The following is a 19858-nucleotide window of genomic DNA, read 5'->3' as shown; positions in this document are numbered from 1 at the left end:
TTGGGGGTGGGTTAGGGACCCATAGAGAGGAGGACCCATGCCCATAAGCCCCTGTAATCACTGCGTTGATACTGAAACATGTGCACTGCCCTATACATCCCCCAAACCCTTTTTTACTGGCATATAAGTGGCTCCTGCAGTCATACAGGCTATTGGGGTGGTAGATAAGTGGGTCTAGGGGATTCTGGAGGTAGTTTGGGGGGGCTCACCATCACCTATAAGGGAGCTGTAGTGAGGAGAAGCCATGGCACCCTTTTTGTGAAGTTCACAGCGGTGCCCTGTAAGGTACCCCACTATTTAGGTGGCATGTCTGGGTGTGCAGTCCATCACATTGCAGACTCCTCCCACGTCCAACAGGGCTTGTTCTAAGCGTTTTGGACTTGGATGGAATTTAAGAAGGAAATGTGGTATAAAGATAGACAATTTAGTGGTTTGGACGATCAGATCGGCAGGACGTATACTTAGACGATTTTCAAAAGTAAAAAAAAGTTGGAAATGTGTCCTAGGCTCTTTTTAACTTTGGACGACTTGCAATATGGACATAAACGGACTTAGACGTCCCTTTCGATGATGGTCTGGAGGCTGAAATTTAAAGTTGTGAATAAAGTTTTTATGGGGGTGGGGGAGTTGGTGATCACTGGGGTAGTGTGTGGGGGTCTGTGTTATGTGTTTTCAGTGCTTATCTGGTGAGTTTAGATGGGTGTTTGTGACTTAGACCATGTTTTACATGGTCTAAGTAACAATGTCCAAGTTCCATCTAGGCTCTTTTGTTAAACTTTCCGTTATACATGCTGTACGACTAAGTCTAAGCCGGCCCATGTCCCGCCCTTGACATGCCTCCTGAAACGCCCCGTTTAGCTTTGGATGTTGAGCGGCACTATGAAGGCCTAGGTCGTTTAGAAATACATCCAAAACCCGGTTTTATTATTGGCACTTGTACGTTTTTGAGAAATGTTCATCCAAGTGCCGACTTAGGCCGGTTTTTGGACATTTTTCTCTTTCGATTATGAGCCCCATAGCCTCTGATGAAACCAAGAGCAAAACGGTTGGGCAGCCGTCAGGCATAGAGATAAGTGCCTTCCCTTTACAGCACTATAAGCACTTTATAATTTTATAGAGCCTATTAAAAATAATTTAAAAAATCAATTTACACGTGTCACTTTACCAAGACCGATGAACACATCACCCCAGTAAGAGCACGAAAAATCAATACGTAGTGTCTTGGGTGTTTGAGATCTGGTAATTAAATTTACTTGCTATGAGTTTGTTCTCCATTGCATTCAAGTTAGTTTATTGAACATTGCTGCATTTTTCTTTGCTCAATTAATTTGTATTACCTTTAGCCCTAAAATGCATTTTGCTTTGCAGAGTTACTGGCATGGCATCAATTCCTGATATGTCTGTGGCCTTATTGGGACTTTCTCTCTGTCATGGTCCACCCCACCTCTAACATAATTTCCTGTTATCCCAGAACAAGCAGGCAGCATATTCTTGACTGATGGGTGACGGCACCGACGGAGTCCCGGTACAGACAATTTTAGAGTGATTGCACTCTAAGAACTTGGAAAGTTCTGGCATGCCGCACCGCGCACGCGCGAGTGCCTTCCCGCCCGACAGAGGCGCGCGGTCCCCAGTTTCTTAGTTTCCGCGGAGCTAAGAAGACGCGTTTTTTCAACGGGTGTTGAAAATTTTTTTGACTTGCCTTCCCGCTCGCGTAAACCTTTTTGGCTTTTTGCCCTGTTTCTTTTTTCTTTGATTTTAGTAAAAAAAAAATTAAAAAAAATCTTCTTTTTTTATTCATATTTGGCTTTTCCCCTGCGGGGCCTTCTGCCACCATCGAGGCCTCGGCCTTCGATTTGGCTGAAGCCGTCTTCACATTCATGCCCCCTCAGCCAGGTTTTAAAAAAGTGCCAGCGGTGTGCTCGGCCCATATCTCTCACGGACCCACACAACTGGTGTTTACAGTGTTTGGGTCCTGAGCATCAGGCCTCCACCTGCACCCGCTGTGCCACACTTAAAAAACGAACATTAAAAAATCGCCAAATACAACAGCGATTACTGTTCGGTGCCGAAATGTCCGATCCCGTTCCATCGACTCCGTCTTCGGCACCAGTTCAGTCGGCACCCTCTTCTTCGACGCCGGCGCGACACCAGCACCGGCGTCCCAGCATTCAGGTAAGCCGGCTAAGAAGCCTTCCCCGCTGGAACGTCCTCCGGTCTCGAGTGCAGTGAGTCCAATCCTGCCGACTTGTGAGGACGCCAGCGGAAGCGCTCCGCCCCTATTGAGGTGAGTCCCTCGACATCGGGCTCCTCATCTCCGGGGCGTCGAGCGGCACCGCAGGTACCGCAGAAGAAAAAGGCGGTACCGGTGCCATCCCTTGATGACCGCATTGCGGCCATTCTCCAGGTACAGCTCAAGGAGCAATTACAACAGCTCCTTCCAGCTATCCTGGCACCGAACCTTCCGGTGCCGGTCCGCACTGAGCCGGTGCCGATAGTGGAACAGCCTGTGCTGTCTGTATCCACTCCTTCGGTACCGCTTCACTCGACTTCATCGGCATCGATGCCAGTCCTCGCACCGGAGCCGAGAGCTCAGCATCAGTCGGTGCAGACTTCGGCACCGGTGCCACCGATTACATCGCCTGGCTCGGTATCGATGAGGTCGGGTAAGTCGGTGCGCAAAACCAGACATGTAGAACCATCTACTCCAGAGTCTCGGGACCGTTCTTCTCATGTTAGAGATCCTGATCTGTGGGGAGATTCGGAGGAACCCTTTCTTTCTGAAGGAGAATGTTCCTCAGATGAGGAGGATTCAGCTGTAAATGACCCATCCTCTAAGCATGACACTTCATCTTTCTCTAGTTTTTTGAAAGATATGTGTAACTCGTTGTCTATTCCTTTGGAGGCTGAGTCCAAAAAGTCTAAAAGCTTTTTTGGATGCCCTTGACTTTGATCAACCTCCAAAGGAATTTTTGAAGCTCTCTCTTCACGACATCTTGAGGGAGACTTTCTACAAGAATTTGGAGACTCCCTTAACGGTTCCAGGGGCCCCACGTAAATTAGACTCTTTATACAAAGTAATTCCCATTCCTGGGTTCGACAAACCTCAACTTCCACACGAATCTTTACTTGTCGAATCACCCTTAAAAATCTTCAGGAGCCAGTCGTATATGCTTCTGTACCTCCTGGCAGAGAGGGTAAAGCCATGGACAAATTTGGTAAGAGGCTCTACCAAAATGCAATGTTGGCAAATAGAGCTGGTAATTATGCTTTTCATTTTTCTTTCTACCTTAAACATCTCCTTACCACCATGGCTTCATTTGAGAAGTACCTTCCTCAACGGAAACAACAATCTTTCCACCATTGCTTGTCATCTATGTTTCAGCTGCGTAAGTTCATGGTTAGGTCCATTTACGACACCTTCGAACTTACATCCAGAGCGACAGCAATGTCTGTGGCAATGCGTCGCCTGGCCTGGCTTCGGGTATCTGAACTTGATGTTAATCATCAAGAATCAGTTAGCCAACGCCCCGTGCCTAGGGGAATGAGCTTTTTGGGGAATCCATGGACTCGACTACTCAAAAGCTATCTGCTCATGAGACACGTTGGGATACCCTACTTAAAATAAGAAAAAGCCTCCCCCAACAAGGCCTTTTAGACAATAGTCAGCCTATCAACGCTGCTTCACAGCTCCGGCCATTGCAACAACAGCTCAGCAACCCAGGCGTCAGCGGCAGCAACAACGTCAGCCTCCCAGACAACAGCAGCAACAGCAGCCTGTGAAGCCACCTCCACAGCAGAAGACACAGCCCTTTTTGAACTTTACTTCTCCAAAGTATAGCCAGTACTCCTATATCTGCTCTCCTGCCTCAACCTATAGGAGGTCGTCTTTCTCTGTTCCTCAGCCGGTGGGAAGTTATCACTTCGGACCAATGGGTCCTCACATCATCCGCCACGGCTACTCTCTCAACTTTCAGACTCTTCCGCCCCAAAACCTGCCAAAAGAGTCTGCTTTGACAGTCCTCAATCTGCCCTCCTTATTCAGGAAGTCCAATCCTCCTCCTTCTGAACGCTATAGAAGAAGTTCCTTTAGATCAAAAGGGGCAGGGATTCTACTCCCGTTATTTTCTAGTCCCCAAAAAACAGGAGATCTCAGACCAATTCTGGATCTTCGCGAATCTCAACAAACATCTGGTAAAGGAAAAATTCAAGATGCTTATCCTTAGCCATTCTTTATCCTCTTCTCAATCAAGACGACTGGCTATGCTCCCTCGATTTCAAAGAGGCATACACTCACATACCGGTCAATATAACCTCCAGACGGTATCTCCGATTCATGATCAATCATTGTCATTACCAATACAAGGTGCTGCCCTTTGGTCTTGCCTCCTCTCCAAGGGTGTTCACCAAATGTCTTATTGTGGTAGCTGCATTTCTACGCTCTCACCACCTTCAGGTATTCCCTTACCTGGACGACTGGTTAATCAAGGCCACATCCGCTCAAGCAGTTCTCCTGGCCACCAACCAAACCATCCTGTTTCTACGAATACTGGGATTCAAGATCAATCTACCCAAATCTCATCTCATCCCCACTCAGAGACTTCAATTCATTGGAGCAATGCTGGACACACTCCTCATGAGAGCATTCCTACCATCCAATCGTCTTCAGACCCTTCAGTCTCTATGTCAGCAGGTGCTTCCACAACATTCCATCTCAGCCAGACAAATGATGGTACTCTTGGGTCACATGGCATCCACAGTTCATGTCACACCCCTCGCACGTCTTCACCTGCGCTCTCCTCAATGGACCCTTGCTACTCAGTGGTCCCAAGCGACGGATCCTTGCTCACGACACATATCTGTGACATCATCTCTTCGTCAGTCTCTACGATGGTGGTTGGTATCCTCAAATCTATCCAGAGGTCTTCTGTTCCATCAACCTCCTCATCAACTAGTCATTACCACCGACGCCTCGCCTTATGCATGGGGAGCTCATTTGAACGAGTTCCAAACTCAAGGCCTTTGGACAGCCCAGGAAAAGAAGCATCACATCAATTTCCTGGAACTCAGAGCGATGTTTTATGCCCTCAAGGCCTTCCAACATCTTCTCTTTCCTCAGGTCCTTCTGCTGTGCACAGACAATCAAGTTGCGATGTACTACATCAACAAACAAGGTGGGACAGGCTCTCGCCTCTTATGCCAAGAAGCCCAGAAGATCTGGACTTGGGCCATAGATCACCATCTCTTCCTGAAAGCTATCTACATTCAGGGAGAACAGAATTCCTTAGTGGACAAGCTCAGCAGAATTCTCCAGCCTCACGAGTGGACACTCGATCCTGTAACTCTACAGTCTATCTTCGCTCAATGGGGCACTCCTCAGATAGACCTCTTTGCAGCTCCTCACAATCACCAGCTGCCCCTATTCTGCTCCAGACTCTACTCTCCTCACCGTCTGGCAGCGGATGCATTTCTCCTCGACTGGTCCAATCTGTTCCTGTACGCTTTTCCTCCTCTGCCTCTCATGTTAAGAACCTTGTTCAAGCTCAAGAGGGAACGAGCCACCATGATTCTGATTGCTCCGAGGTGGCCCAGGCAACATTGGTTCTCCCTTCTACTTCAACTCAGTTCCAGGGAACCTTTTCTTCTTCCTCTGTTTCCTTCTCTGCTTACACAGCATCAGGAGACCCTTCTACATCCCAACCTACAGTCTCTGCACCTGACAGCTTGGTATCTCTCGGGCTGACATCTCATGATACTCTTTTGTCTCAGCCTGTTCGTTCCATTCTAGATGCCTCCAGGAAACCAGCCACTCTGCAATGTTACCATCAGAAGTGGACGAGATTTTCTTCCTGGTGTCTTCTTCATCATCTTGATCCCACTTCCCTGGCAGTGGAGACGTTGTTGGATTATTTGCTTTCCTTGTCTGACTCTGGCCTTAAGTCTTCTTCCATCAGAGTCCACCTCAGTGCCATTGCTGCTTTTCATGAGCCAGTCCATGGAAAACTTCTCTCAGCTCATCCCCTGGTGTCCAGGTTCATGCGAGGTCTTTTCAATGTGAAACCACCTCTTAAAGCCCCTCCTGTTATCTGGGATCTCAATGTGGTTCTTTCCGCCTTAATGAAGCCTCCATTTGAACCTTTGGCTACCTCTCCTTTCAAGTTTCTCACTTGGAAGGTACTTTTCCTTATTGCTCTTACCTCTGCCAGGAGGGTCAGTGAGCTTCATGCACTGGTTGCAGATCCACCTTTTACGGTCTTTCACCATGACAAGGTGGTTCTGCGTATACATCCAAAGTTTCTCCCTAAGGTTGTCTCTGAATTCCATCTCAACCAATCCATTGTTCTGCCTGTTTTCTTTCCAAAACCTCATTCTCATTCTGGGGAACAAGCTCTGCATACTTTGGATTGTAAAAGGGCTCTAGCTTACTATCTAGAGCGTACGAAACCCCACAGATCAGTTCCCCAACTCTTTCTGTCCTTTGATCCGAATAAATTGGGACGTCCTGTTTCTAAACGTACGTTGTCTAATTGGCTGGCAGCGTGCATTTCATTCTGTTATGCTCAGACTCCGGACTGACACTGGAAGGTTCTGTCACGGCCCATAGAGTCCGAGCAATGGCAGCATCTGTAGCTTTCCTCCGTTCCACTCCTATTGAGGAAATCTGCAAGGCTGCTACTTGGTCCTCAGTTCATACTTTTACATCTCATTATTGTCTGGATGCATTCTCCAGACGGGATGGACACTTCGGCCAATCTGTTTTGCAAAATTTGTTTTCCTAATGGCCAACCTTCCCTCCATCCCTCTTTTTGTTAGCTTGGAGGTCACCCATCAGTCAAGAATATGCTGCCTGCTTGTCCTGGGATAAAGCACAGTTACTTACCGTAACAGGTGTTATCCAGGGACAGCAGGCAGATATTCTTGCGTCCCACCCACCTCCCCGGGTTGGCTTCTTAGCTGGCTTATCATAACTGGGGACCGCCCGCCTCTGTCGGGCGGGAAGGCACTCGCACGTGCGCGGTGCGGCATGCCAGATCTTTCCAAGTTCTTAGAGTGCAATCACTCTAAAATTGTCGGTGCCGTCATCCATCAGTCAAGAATATCTGCCTGCTGTCCCTGGATAACACCTGTTACGGTAAGTAACTGTGCTTTTCCACCTGAGTAGACTGCAGCGGAGAGAAAGCGCTGAGGAGGCCCCAAGCACCAATTGCTGCCATGCCGGCAATTCCTTGCAAAGCAAAATGCATTTTAAAATTAAACTAGGACTGTGAAGAAGACACCTGCTAGGGGTAAAGAGAAAGAGGAGACATGCCGGCCTACAGCGGTCCCTTGGTGTAGCTATTTGTAAAGTAGATCGGGGGAGATGTTCAAAGAGAAGGAGAAATGCTGAACTGGAATGGGGAAAGGAGATGAAGGGGAAGAAATGATGGGCCTGGAAACAGAGAAGAGGAAGTGAGATGGTTGACAATGGGATAGACTAGGGAAGGAAGAGAAAGGGATAGAAGTTGGAGTGAGTGGAGGGAGGGAGGGAAAGATATGATAGGACAGTTGGGAAGAGAAAAGGAGAGGTGGGTGAGAGGTCACTTGGGAAGAGAACAAGAGGGATTGTGGCTGTGGACCTGGGGCTAGTGGGAAGGGAGGGAGAGATATTGGTGGGAGGGAAGTTGAGAAAATGAGAGGTGATGGGGAGGGAGGGAGAGATGCTAGATGGAAGTGCAGTCTGGCAGAAAAAGTGAAGTTGGACCAGGATAGATGGTGGACAGGAGGTCAATTGGGAAGAGAACAAGAGGGATGGTGGTTGTGGACCTGGGGGTAGTGGGAAGGGAGGGAGAGAAATAGGGTGAGATGGTGAATTTTGGGGTGGTGATGGGGAGGGAGAAATGCTGAATGGGAGGGCAGTCTGGTAGAAAAAGTGGGCCTGGGGATGGAAAATATTGGGGCTGGGGTGGAAGGGAGGAAGAAATGCTGAACAATGGAATAGAGGGAAGAAAGATGCTAAATCAAGTGGGAATGAAGAAGGTGCATGTCTATTCCGCCTTGAACAATATATAATGTACTCGAAATTAATTTTCCTATGAACTGTTTTCCTACCTTCTTCTACTCTATGTTTATAACCTAACTAATTTATTTTTCTCAAGTACTTTAGCAAGAATGTGAGCCTTTAGGACAGTCAGGGAACTCTAAGTACTTTCTCTTCATCTTAATTAATCTTACTTATTGCATTTCTTCTGTTTCTACTGTAAACCGCTTAGAACCTCACGGTACAGCGGTATATAAGAAATAAAATTATTATTATTATTATAATGCAATTATTTTTGAACATGTGCAAATATTGAATTTACCGTGAGATTTTTCTGCGCATATGCTAGCTAGACGGTGCCTCTACCAGACAGGCAACTCTTGTGCTTACTTTATACTAGTATAATACATTTATTTGTTTTCTTTATACCCTACAGACTTAAGAGCCTATAATTAGATATCATTCGTTATGAAAAAAAATTGTATTTATTAAATACAGATATGCAAATAAATGCCTTTGCCTAACATAACCACGGGTTTTCCCAATCCCCAGTCTCGACCAGTTATGCGTTCCAAGTCTCGCTCTAGATGTGATCGGGCGAGGTACAGAGCATCCTACCGAGAGCAACGTTCTCGCGAGATTTGATTAAACGAGAGAACACCACTTTCTCGTCGCCCGAAGAAGCGTGTGGTCGGTTGAAACCGTTGGGAGAAGGCACGCGGTAAGTAATATAGGGTGTTTGTAGCTTTCCTTACTTATGGTAGTTTTCTTAGCGTAATGCTTTTCAAAGTGGTAGTGAGATATTGTTCTGGTGGGTGGGAGGTGATGTGCGTTCAGAAAGTCTATAACGACGCGGGCAGGCCTTTTCTTTCGGGACCGAGGAAAGCCTTTCTTGGAATTTACTTGTGTCGGAAGCGGACACTGAGGATTTTAGTTGGCAAGGCGTGTGTTGCTGGTCCGTTACTCAGTGGCTGCTAATAAAATATTTTATTTAGAAACATTTCACCAAACCTTGCCAGGGTAGCGCTGATTTAGGAAATATTGTTTGTTTTGTAAAAAAAAAAAAAATCCCCAAAGTAAAATCACTCTGCATCGTGAGGTAAAACGAATGGGTGCGTAAAAGGTGCAAGTTAGTTGCTCCAGTGACGTTCTGAAGAGATGATTATTGCGCGCGTCCTTGCTTCCTGGCGCCATTTTGTGCACGCTGTTGGTTGCCTGGCGGCGGGTTTTGGACATGGCGGCTTTGCGGACCGGAAGTGGCGGTGGAACCTGGTGATGGCGCAGATGCTTCCGAGGCGGGAGAAAGAATTTTGTGGTCGAATAAGTGATGGTGGTATAAAAGCCAGAGTTGCGTGTGCGCGTGGCTGATTTGGATGCCTTTTTTTCAGGTTAACTATAGGTAATAGAAGTGATACAATTGTGTGTCTTCTAAATGTTTAAGCAGACGAGTTGGGTCGTTTTATATAAGGGTAATTGCGTGTTGTATGCTGGTGCCTTGGTTTCCAGTGTTGGCGTATTTCTAGTACAGGCGAATGTCGGTAGGTGTTTGGGGATGCTTTACAGCTGCTTAGGATTATTTTAGAGCAACACTGTCTTTTATGCGATCTCCCAATTTATTTAATTTATGTTAATCAGAAATTTAAGGGTGATTAAACTTATTGACAGCATATAAGGGTTTTAAAGCAGTCCCCACATGTATTAGCTCGTTATATAACATTCAACTCATAAGAATAATTTATTATTATTATTTTTTTTTTTTTTGTAAAATTAACTTCAAATGTACCAAATAGTTTTTTAATATTACAAAATTGTGTGCTAGTTAACAGGATTGGTGTTGGGTCCATGGAGAACTAGTTGCAATGGGGGGCCTCCCAAACCAAAGATACTGTATTGAAGAGAAAAAGAGGCCACTGTACCTTCTGGCAGGTATAGGGGTGCTTGGGCTGCACCAGTATCTGCTGCACTACCTTGTTTTTTCAACTGAAAAGGGATGCTAAGTTAGGATTACCATATTTTTCTCAGGGAAACCCGGGACATTGGCCCCCGCCCCCACAGTTTTTTCTTCCAGACGAGCTCCAGCTGTGTCTGTAGGGCCTGGAGCATGTGTGGATGTGTGTGACGTCATCCTTGCATGTTAAGAGGCTCTTCAAATGCGGCTAGAACTCATTGGGACTTTGCAAAACCTGGAAAAATACCGGGTTTTGGAAAGCCTGTCCGGGAACCTGGACAGTCCTCTAAGAAGACATGTCTGGTAATCCTATGCTAAGTGTAGGCTGGGTAATGCCCCCGAAAGCTGATTCATTCTGTGTCAAGTGGTCTATGGCTTCTCTACTCATCACAGATTTTGATGAAACTTTGTGTGCTGAATCTTACATGACCCAAACGAACTCTTAAAGTTTAAGATCTGCTGGTGGAATTAATACATGTTGGAGATATAGCTCTTTGTTTGATACCATAACCATGACCATGTACAGTATCCTTGCACAATTTTGGCATATTTGAGTCAAAATATATCCTTGACCTTTGAAGCTAAACAAATGAAACTTGGCAATCTTATACAACTTTTTATAATCTGATATTATCAAGCAGGAGATGTAACTGATGGAGCAGAGTTCTGTAGATTGATTTGAATGAAAACCAGTCTGACAAGGGTGTAGTTCTTTTTTTGTGTGTGTGTGAGAAAGTCCGATAACTGAGAAGCAACCGTTTTTCTACAATCATGGAAACAAACGGCAAGTTTGACATAGGCTTATGTGGATCTGAGCCATGGGTCTTCAAGAGAGAAGTAACTACTGGTTTTTTTTTCCAATATGAGGGAAAGACACCAGTAGAGAGGCTGTTATTGACTATTGGTAATAATGGTTCAGGAAGTGGATTAATAAAACGTGATAATAGAGAGGCAGATACAGTATCGATTGGAAGAGATGTATGTTTCAGATGAGTGATTATTTTCTTCAAGGAGGGTGCATGTTTGAAGGTTGAGTAAGTGATGCAACTGGTGCTAGAGATGACAAAGATGAGGAGTGATAAGATTGGGAACTAGTGACACTCAAAGAATGCCTTTTTATGGAGGATGCGGCAGAAGGAGTCACAGGCACAAGGGAGTCTTGTAAATTGATTTTGTCATGAAATCCTGATGTAAATTCTTAAGCGGTGGGAATTGCTAGTGGAACAGTAGTAGACGGTTTGGAGAGAGAATATAATAACCGATTGAGGATGAATTTAGATCACATTTGAGAATGCTAGACACATAGTAATGTTCAGCATTACGTAACGTGTGAATAGTGTAGATAGGTGTTTTTAAAGTTCCGAAAGGTGGCGATTGATGGATGAGGTTGCTGGTTCAAAATTCTTGAACTACTAGTGGCAATGCCACCATGGCTCAATGCAATAAAATATTTTCCTCATAAAAAATGCAAAACAGTTTCATAACTTGTAGAGCTGACCATATTTCGATGTTAATGTATGCCATTACTATGGAAACTTCAATTTCCTTTGACCCTTAACTGTTTGCTTGCATTGAAAAACAAAACCAACATTTTCTGGGGTCTGAAATATGTTCTCTTTAACATTTCCTTGTCTAAAACATTGTAGCAAGTTTGTTTTGGTTTGTTAGAGGTCTTAATAGTTTACAGCTGAAATATGTTGAAAAAGATGTGTGGTGTCTTTATTTTTAATAACTAAGGTGCATTTGTAATTACTGCACATGACAAAATTGGTAGTATTCAATTTACTATGCTCTCCTTCCTACAGAATGAGGGGAGTACGGTAGTTAATGAAGGCCATAACTTCTGTTTCTTGACATGGACTAAAGTAAAAGGCATCTTGGATTGTTATATAGGGTTTTACATCAGAGTAATATTATATGCAAATGCATCATAGCATGTCAGTAAAGAAGTACTAAAATATACTGTATACAACTCCCTCTCCGCTTTTTCCCCACTCGTGAATTCAGTTATTCGTGATTTTTTTTTTTGCCCCTTGTTTTTTAATGCAGAAATGCTGCCCCATCTGGTGGTCTAACGGTGACGTGGGGCAGGAGTGATCTTCTTACGCTCCTGCCCCATGCAGTGCCATCATCAAAATGGCTGCCACGAGTTCCCGTTGTAGTCTCGAGACCATTTTGATGATGGCTCTGCACGGGGCAGGAGCGTAGGAAGATTGCTCTTGCCCCACATCACTGCTTGACCACCAGGTAAGGTCGGGGACGCAGGAAGGAGGTGGTGGGTCAGAGCCAGTCCAAAAAATTATTCGCTATTTTCCCTATTCACAGGCTGTCTCTGCCCCTAACCCCCGCGAATATTGAGGGTTTGCTGTATAGCCAAATATAAATAGAGGTACCGTATTTCCACGTAGATAACGCGCACCCGTGTAAAACGTGCACACGGGTATAGCGCGCGGAAAACACAAATTTATGTACAGAAATTTTTATATACCGCGCATGCTGCCCGACTCTCCTTTCGCCCGCCCCGACTCTCCTCTGGCCACTCCAACTCTCCTTTCGCCCGCCCCAACTCTCCCCTCCCCCTTGAAGTCCTGTCCCCACCCTGAAAGCCTGATGCTCCCCCCGACGTCCGATTCCCCCCCCCCCCCGCAGGACCGCTCGCACCCCCCACCCCGAAGCACTGCTCGCACGCACTCCCACCCGCACCCCCACCCTGAAGGACCGCTCGCACCCCCACAGCCTTCCGACCCCCCCCCCCCCCCATCATGTAGAAGCTCCTACCGGTGTCCTGCTGCTTTCTCTTGGCGGTCCCGGCCCTTCCGTGAGCCCTGCGCCTGCGCTGCTTCCTCTTCCAGCGGTTCGCCCTTTCTCTAACGTCATTCCCTCTTGCCCCGCCGACTCCCCGACACGATCGGGGCAAGAGGGAGCTCAAGCCCTCTTGCCCCAGCCAACCGCGGCACCCCCGACACGATCGGGGCAAGAGGGCCCTCCTGCCCTCGACGCAAACCCCCCTCCCCCCAACGACTGTCCCCCCCCAAGAACCTCCGACCGCCGACCCCCACGACACCCCCACCCCCCTTCCCCGTACCTTTGTGTAGTTGGCCGGACAGACGGGAGCCAAACCCGCCTGTCCGGCAGGCAGCCAACGACGGAAGGGGGCCGGATTGGCCCATCCGTCCCAAAGCTCCGCCTACTGGTGGGGCGTAAGGCGCCTGAGCCAATCAGAATAGGCCCGGGAGCCTTAGGTCCCTCCTGGGGGCAGGGCCTGAGGCAATGTCCCGCCCCCCAGGAGGGACCTAAGGCTCCAGGGCCTATTCTGATTGGCCCAGGCGCCTTAGGCCCCACCGGTAGGCGGAGCTTTGGGACGGATGGGCCAATCCGGCCTCATTCCGTCGTTGGCTGCCTGCCGGACAGGCGGGTTTGGCTCCCGTCTGTCCGGCCAACTACACAAAGGTGGGGGTGTTGTGGGTGTTGGCCAGGGGGGTCGCGGGTCGGCTGGGGTGGCGGTCGGGGGTTCTTGGGGGGAGGGGGGTTTGCATCGAGGGCAGGAGGGCCTGGGATCCCTCCTGCCGTAATGTAGTGCGGGGTGGGGGGAGGGGGTCGCCGTGGCCAGGAGGGTTTGGGCTCCCTCCTGGCCCGATATTGTTGGGGAGTCGGCGGGGCAAGAGGGCTTGGGCTCCCTTTTGCCCCGATCGTGTCGGGGGGGGGGGCAAGAGGGCTTGAGCTCCCTCTTGCCCCGATCGTTTCGGGGGTGCCGCGGTTGGCTGGGGCAAGAGGGCTTGACGTTAGAGAAAGAGCGAACCGCCGGAAGAGGAAGCAGCAGGCGCAGGGCTCACAGAAGGGCCGGGACCGCCAAGAGGAAGCAGCAGGACACCGGTAGGAGCTTCTACATGATGGGGGAGGGGTCGGGAGGCTGTGGGGGTGCGAGCGGTCCTTCAGGGTGGGGGTGCGGGTGGGAGTGCGTGCGAGCAGTCCTTCGGGGTGGGGGGTGCGAGCGGTCCTGCGGGGGGGGGTGAATCGGACGTCGGGGAGGGGGGGGAACTATGTAAAAAAAAATTTATATAGCGCGCTCAAGCGTATACCGCGCAAGGTTATGCACGGTTTGTAAAAACACGTATAACGTGCGCGTTATATGCGTGAAAATACGGTAACCCTTTTCTTCTCTAAAAAGAGATAAAAAAGTTGAATATAAACCTGGGGGGGAGTTAATATTCAAGTGCCCTGCCAACTTCTTCACCCAGCCCCCCTCCTCATGCCCTGCCCGGCTCTGTTCCTTGTCCCTCCTCCCTCCAGATGCCTTGCAGACAATCCACCAGGCCTGCTGTAAGACTGGGTGGTCTTGCGGTGGGCTAAGACAGGAGGGATCCCTCCTGTCCCAGCTGACTCCAAAACATTTACCTCCCTCCCATCTCCCTGGCATACCTTTTGACTCCATGGTGGGCAAGTGGTGAACCAGTGCAGGAGCAATCTTACTTCGCTCCTGTCCCTTGTGGAGCCGCTAGCTGAATGACTGCCGTGAGTTCCGAGGCAGGAGGGAGATAAGTTCTTAGTCCGTCAGCCTACCATGGGAACTCTATGAGGTTGCGCTAGCAGCTCTGCACAAAGGCAGGAGCAAAGGAAGAGGGTGAGGGTAGGCTGCTCCCAGTAGGACAGTGCTGCTTCTCCAGTTGACATGTATTGCCATATGGATGAGAAATGATGGCTCTTTACTATCATGTGTATTCTCCCTGATGATTCTTTTATGCAGATAAACAAGTTTTGAGATTTTAACACAAGTTTTCTTATATTCTAGGAAACCAATAATGGCGGAAGGGCATGTAGTAAGAGTTCGTGGCTTGCCTTGGTCTTGTTCACAGCAGGAAGTACTAGATTTTTTTTCAGGTTAGTATGTTGTACAAATGTTAGTGTGCTGTATTTTTTTTATCCATTATTTTTTGCTTGTTTCTTGGTTGTCTCAGTAAGAATTCATTTTTATGGGATATGGAATACTGAGCCTTATTTATACCTTGAGGACTTCATTGTGTAGTAAACTTAACATTTAATTATGGGACTAGTACTTTAATGGCAGTTAATTAAAAAGATTGGGTCACACAGAGATTTCTGTGGTCCGTATCTATGTATTTATACCTTTAATTCTAAGGTTTATTCCTTAAGGTTGAGAGCCAGGGAAGCCCAGTACAAATCTCACTAGGGTTCCTTGTGACCTTGGTCAACTAGCATTATCCTTCTACATTGCTTCAGGTGCTTACGGATTGTAAACCTTTATGGTTAGGAAAAACCTTGCTAACCTGAATGTAACAAATCTTGAGCTACAACCAAAATGATGTGAGCTAAATCTAAATTCTAGTGCAATGTGTATAGTGGTCCTGAATGCTAGGGTTATGCATCTGAACCTGCAAGCTGCAGAATGCTATAGATCACTGTTTTTCAACCTTTTTACACCCGTGGAACGGCAGAAATAAAAACTATTTTTTGGACCGGCGTTTGAAAAACAGTGCTATAGAGCCCCCTTCAGTTAGTACCAAAGTAATCGAACAGCAAGCACTAAAACAGAAAAATAGGAAGGGGGACTAACATTTCTGTTCTGCCACAAACTTACCTGAAACCCAGCAGCAGCCACAAAATCCTGGCGCAATACAGGATTAAGGAAGGGAGGGAACACAAAAGTAGCCAATCAGAAGCCTGCCGCCAGCAGCCAATGAGCGATGGGCTCAAAGGTCAAAGCCCAGTTTAGCTGCTAGTTTTGCGTGACCTTCATTAACGGCAATTGTATTTCATGTTTTCTAGGGCTCCCTGTGTGTAATCTAGTTGTTTTCTGGCGCCACACATAACATGATAGCTAGTCTCGTCGAGTGACGTCATCGTCCTGACGTCAGAGCTCGTTGCCAAAAGAGCATGGCCGCGCCGTGTTTGTGCTTTTCTGCAGCTGGGCTCTTCGGAAGAGAAACCTGAGTCGTGACTGTGACTGTAAAGTGGTCTGTGAGGGCTCTGCGGAGACGCCCTGTTCAGATGCTACTCCCTGAGGAGGAGGTGGTCAAGCCAGTCAGAAGCCAGCAGTCGGCAGGAAATTTAACCACCAACTCGATCTCGCCGGCCCTGTGCGGACCAGCAGAAATTTTCTGCGGACCGGCGGTTGAAGAACAGTGCTATAGATCATCTTTTGAACTTCGTCTCCCAGGGAGCTTCTCTGGCCCCCTCAGTTTGTTTCTGCAAGCAAGTTGCTCAGACATTCCTTGTCATCAGCAGCAGATTAATCCGGATGAGTGGGTTAAGTCCACCTACCAGCAGGCGGAGATACAGAGCTCAATTGAGCTCTGACATATATGCAATGGTATACTCACTGGTGATTCAGTATTCTCTTTATCCTAGGACAAGCAGGCAGCATATTCTCTACATGTGGGTGACGTCATCAACGGAGCCCCAAGCGGACAGTCTCGCAAGCAAACTTGCTTGAAGATCTTGAAGCTTGCGAGTGTACCGCGCATGCTCGTGTGCCTTCCCGCCCGAGTCAGGGTGCGCGTCTCCTCAGGTCTTAGTTTTCCGCGGAGCCAGAAGTCCTGTTCCTCTGCTCTGCGCGATCGTAAGTGCCTCTTGCACCGCGGCTTGCTCTTTTTTTGTTTTTCGAATTGGGTGAGTCGCTGTGCAGCGCGTTTCTTTAAGAAAAAAACAAACGATTTAATACTTCTTGTTCCAGTCTGCCGCAGACCCAGGGGTCACGGGTCCGACTGGGCTGCCAGGCCTCAAGTGGCGGTGGGTTTGCTCCTATGTCCCGGCCTGTCACCGGGCTTAAAAAGTGCACTAAGCACGGTCCATTACCGACCCTCATCATTGGTACATTGAGTGCCTGGGGGTTGATCACTGGACTGAATTCTGCCTGCGCTGTGTTACTCTTCAGCCACGGGCGCTTCGTAAAAGACAGGCGAAGATCATCGATCTCTTTGGAGCCTGTATCCTTCGGTCAGTGCGACCTTGGTCTCGACCCTGGCCTCGACCTTGTCAAAGTCGCCCTCTTCCTCCAAGGCTTCGGTGACTACTCCAACGAGACCTGTGGCTTTGGGTAAGTCTCCTCTTCCTCCCTCAGGTACGCTAGCGAAGAAGCCTTCCCCGGGATCTCAGGTGGGTGCAGTGGTCTAAGCCTCGTCGAGACCTGCTGCACCTGTCCGACCTGATCTAGTGGTCTCGGTGCTGATGTTATCCCAGGACAAGCAGGCAGGTATTCTCACTAGTGGGTGATGTCATCCGACAGAGTCCCGATACGGACATCTTGCAAGCATGTCTTGCTTGAAGAAACTCAGAAGTTTCGAGATGCCCGCACCCCGCATGCGCCAGTGCCTTCCCGCCCGATGTACCGGGCGTGTCTCCTCAGTTCTTTTCTTTCCGCGGAGCTGAGAAGTTTGTCTTCATTCTGCGCTGACTGAATTTCAGTTTTTTTGCCTTCTTAACCCGCGTTTATATTTATTTCTTTGACTTTATTTCAATTTTGCTTTATTTTTCTAAAAAAAAACAAACTTAAAATTATTTCTTCCGGCGGTTCGGCCGGGTCGGCCTCGTGGCTGCGGCCTAGCGCCTTCGACCTTGCAGCGTCGATTTTCCGGCCTATGTCCCGACCAATCACCGGTTTTAAAAAGTGCAGCAAGTGCCAGCGTGCGATTTCGCTGACGGACCCACACCGACGCTGCCTTCAGTGTCTTGGTCCGGAACACGTTCCGAAATCTTTGCCGGCCTTGTTCCACGCTCACTGCGCGCTCGTTTAAGCGGCGCTGCTTGCTCTGGGAGTCGATGTTCAAGATGGAGACTGCCAAGGACATCCCTGCTGCTGCGGCTGTTGAGGTTTCGCCGGTCCATTCGAAACCTACATCTGCGACTCCTGCATCGAGCATCGTGAAGCCCGCATCGTTTGCCCCGGCTTCAGCTTCGAGTTCAGCATCGGCGCCTGCCTCCGTCTCCTCGGTTCAGGTACCGCCTTCCACTGTCCCTCCCGTGGTCATCAAAGTGCCTAAAGCTAGCAAGCAGAAGCACTTGGCCACGAAGGAACGCGAAGACCGTGCAGGAGGACCCCCTTTCGGTGCGGATCCCTCCATATCGGCTTCGCTTCGATCCCTGCTAGAAGCTCAGTTTGTCGAGCTTATGCGCACTATGGGACCCCGGCTTATCGCCAACATTCAAGGTGAGATTCCGACCCCGGTTTCAGAGGGCGGTCCGCCCCCTCCCCCTCCTCCTCGTCGTTCGATCTCTCTACTCGACGAGGGGGATCGGCGGAGGGCGGCGGAATCCTCCAGGAGGGCTTCCCTTCCAGAGATGCCACCTTTGGAGCCCATCACACCCCCACGCCAACAGGGTGCTAGGGCGGCTCCTGATAATCGTAGTCCTGGGCATACTGCATCGCAGGAGGAGTTCTTCCGCACTCCATACCAGACATGGGTGGCGCTGCGCGAATCCGCATCTCTGCCACCTCTGCGATCCACTGCATCGAGCCCTATCCATTCCTTTGAGGCTTCGAAGGATCAATCGATGCATAGGAGATCTCGTTCTCCGTCCCGTCACCGGGAGGGGCATCGATCTCGGCACTCCTCACGTCATTCGGAGGTGTCTCCGCAGAAGAAGATGCAGCGTTTGGGGTACTCCTCGTCGGATGTGTCCCAGCCGGAGGGACCAGAGTATGAGGAACCATCTACCTCCTATTCTCCATGCCGATCTCAGCTCTCCCTGGACCCGGAGGCTTCCACGTCTTCTAGTCCGTCTCGCCGGCCGGCCTTGGCGGACCAACTGTCTTTCTCATCCTTTCTCCGACAGATGGCGGATGACTTGGATGTGACTTTGGACACTGGGTCCAAATATTCTAAAGAGTATTTGGACACCATGCATTTACCTCACCCTCCGGCGGAGACACTTCGGCTTCCTCTACACAAGCTGCTGGACCAGACTTTCATGCGCTGTTTTGAGACACCGTATTCCTTGCCTGCAGTTCCCAGTAAACTGGATGCTCGATACCGCATCGTTCACCACAAGGGGTTTGAGGGTGCTCAACTTTCTCACCAGTCCCTTCTGGTCGAGTCTTCTCTCAAGCGTTCTCATCCCTCCCAAGTCTATGCTTCCGTGCCTCCGGGCAGGGAGGGGAGAACGATGGACAAGTTTGGTAGACGTATCTATCAAAACTCGATGATGGCGACTCGAGTGCTCAATTACAATTTTTTCTTCTCTTCATATTTGGATTTCTTCTTGCCGGTGCTCCGCAAGTTCATCCCTTTCATCGATGCTCAGGCTCGTTTTCAGTTTGAAGAGGTGGTGGCGACCATGTCCCAATTGCGGCTGCAGCTGATGCAATCCTCCTACGATGCCTTCGAGCTCTCGGCACGTGCTGCGGCCTGTTCGGTCGCCATGCGTCGCCTGGCGTGGCTTCGCACCATTGATATGGATCCGAACCTCCAAGACAGACTTGCTAATGTGCCTTGTGCGGGAGCGGATCTGTTCGATGAGTCTATCGAGACTGTTACTAAAAAGCTTTCGGACCATGAGAAGTCTTTTCAGTCTATTCTGCGACCTAAGCCGAAGCCTCAGCAGTCTCGTCCCTCTAGACCGCCTCAGATTTACCAGCGGCGTTATCAACCAAGGCAGACTCCTCCTGCGAGACAGCTTGCGAAGAGGCAGCCTCCTCAGAAGCCTCAACAGAAGCCTCAGATGCCGGCTGCACCTAAGGCTACTCAGCCTTTTTGACTCTCTTCCAGGGAGCATAACCGACTTCGTTCTGTCTCCCCCCGTTTTTCCCATCGGGGGTCGTCTCCATCATTTTTATCATCGATGGGAGACAATCACCACGGACCTCTGGGTCCTTACCATCGTAAGAGAAGGATACTCTCTTCATTTCCAACGGGTCCCCCCGGACCACCCTCCAAGAG

At 48.9% G+C, this 19858-nt stretch overlaps 1 protein-coding gene across 5 annotated transcripts in view; it reads left to right on the top strand.

Moving 5' to 3' along the window:
* The first annotated feature begins 8593 nt into the window (after positions 1–8593).
* The window catches only part of HNRNPH3 (heterogeneous nuclear ribonucleoprotein H3), a 179171-nt gene continuing 167906 nt past the window's right edge, over positions 8594–19858 (top strand). For 3 of the 5 annotated variants that reach the window (XM_033941604.1, XM_033941601.1, XM_033941600.1), the window contains exons 1-2: positions 9265–9416; positions 14755–14843. In XM_033941604.1, coding sequence (XP_033797495.1) covers positions 9391–9416; positions 14755–14843 — 115 coding nt within the window. In that variant the 5' untranslated portion in view covers positions 9265–9390. Of the gene's footprint in view, positions 8739–9262; positions 9417–14754; positions 14844–19858 lie in introns of those variants that run through there. The other 2 variants (XM_033941603.1, XM_033941602.1) reach the window with 2 other exon arrangements.

This window comes from Geotrypetes seraphini, chromosome 4 (genome assembly GCF_902459505.1).
Source record: "Geotrypetes seraphini chromosome 4, aGeoSer1.1, whole genome shotgun sequence".
Classification (NCBI taxonomy): domain Eukaryota; kingdom Metazoa; phylum Chordata; class Amphibia; order Gymnophiona; family Dermophiidae; genus Geotrypetes; species Geotrypetes seraphini.
The sequence above is the reverse complement of the archived record's forward strand: the minus strand, read 5'-3'. Positions and strand labels throughout refer to the sequence as shown.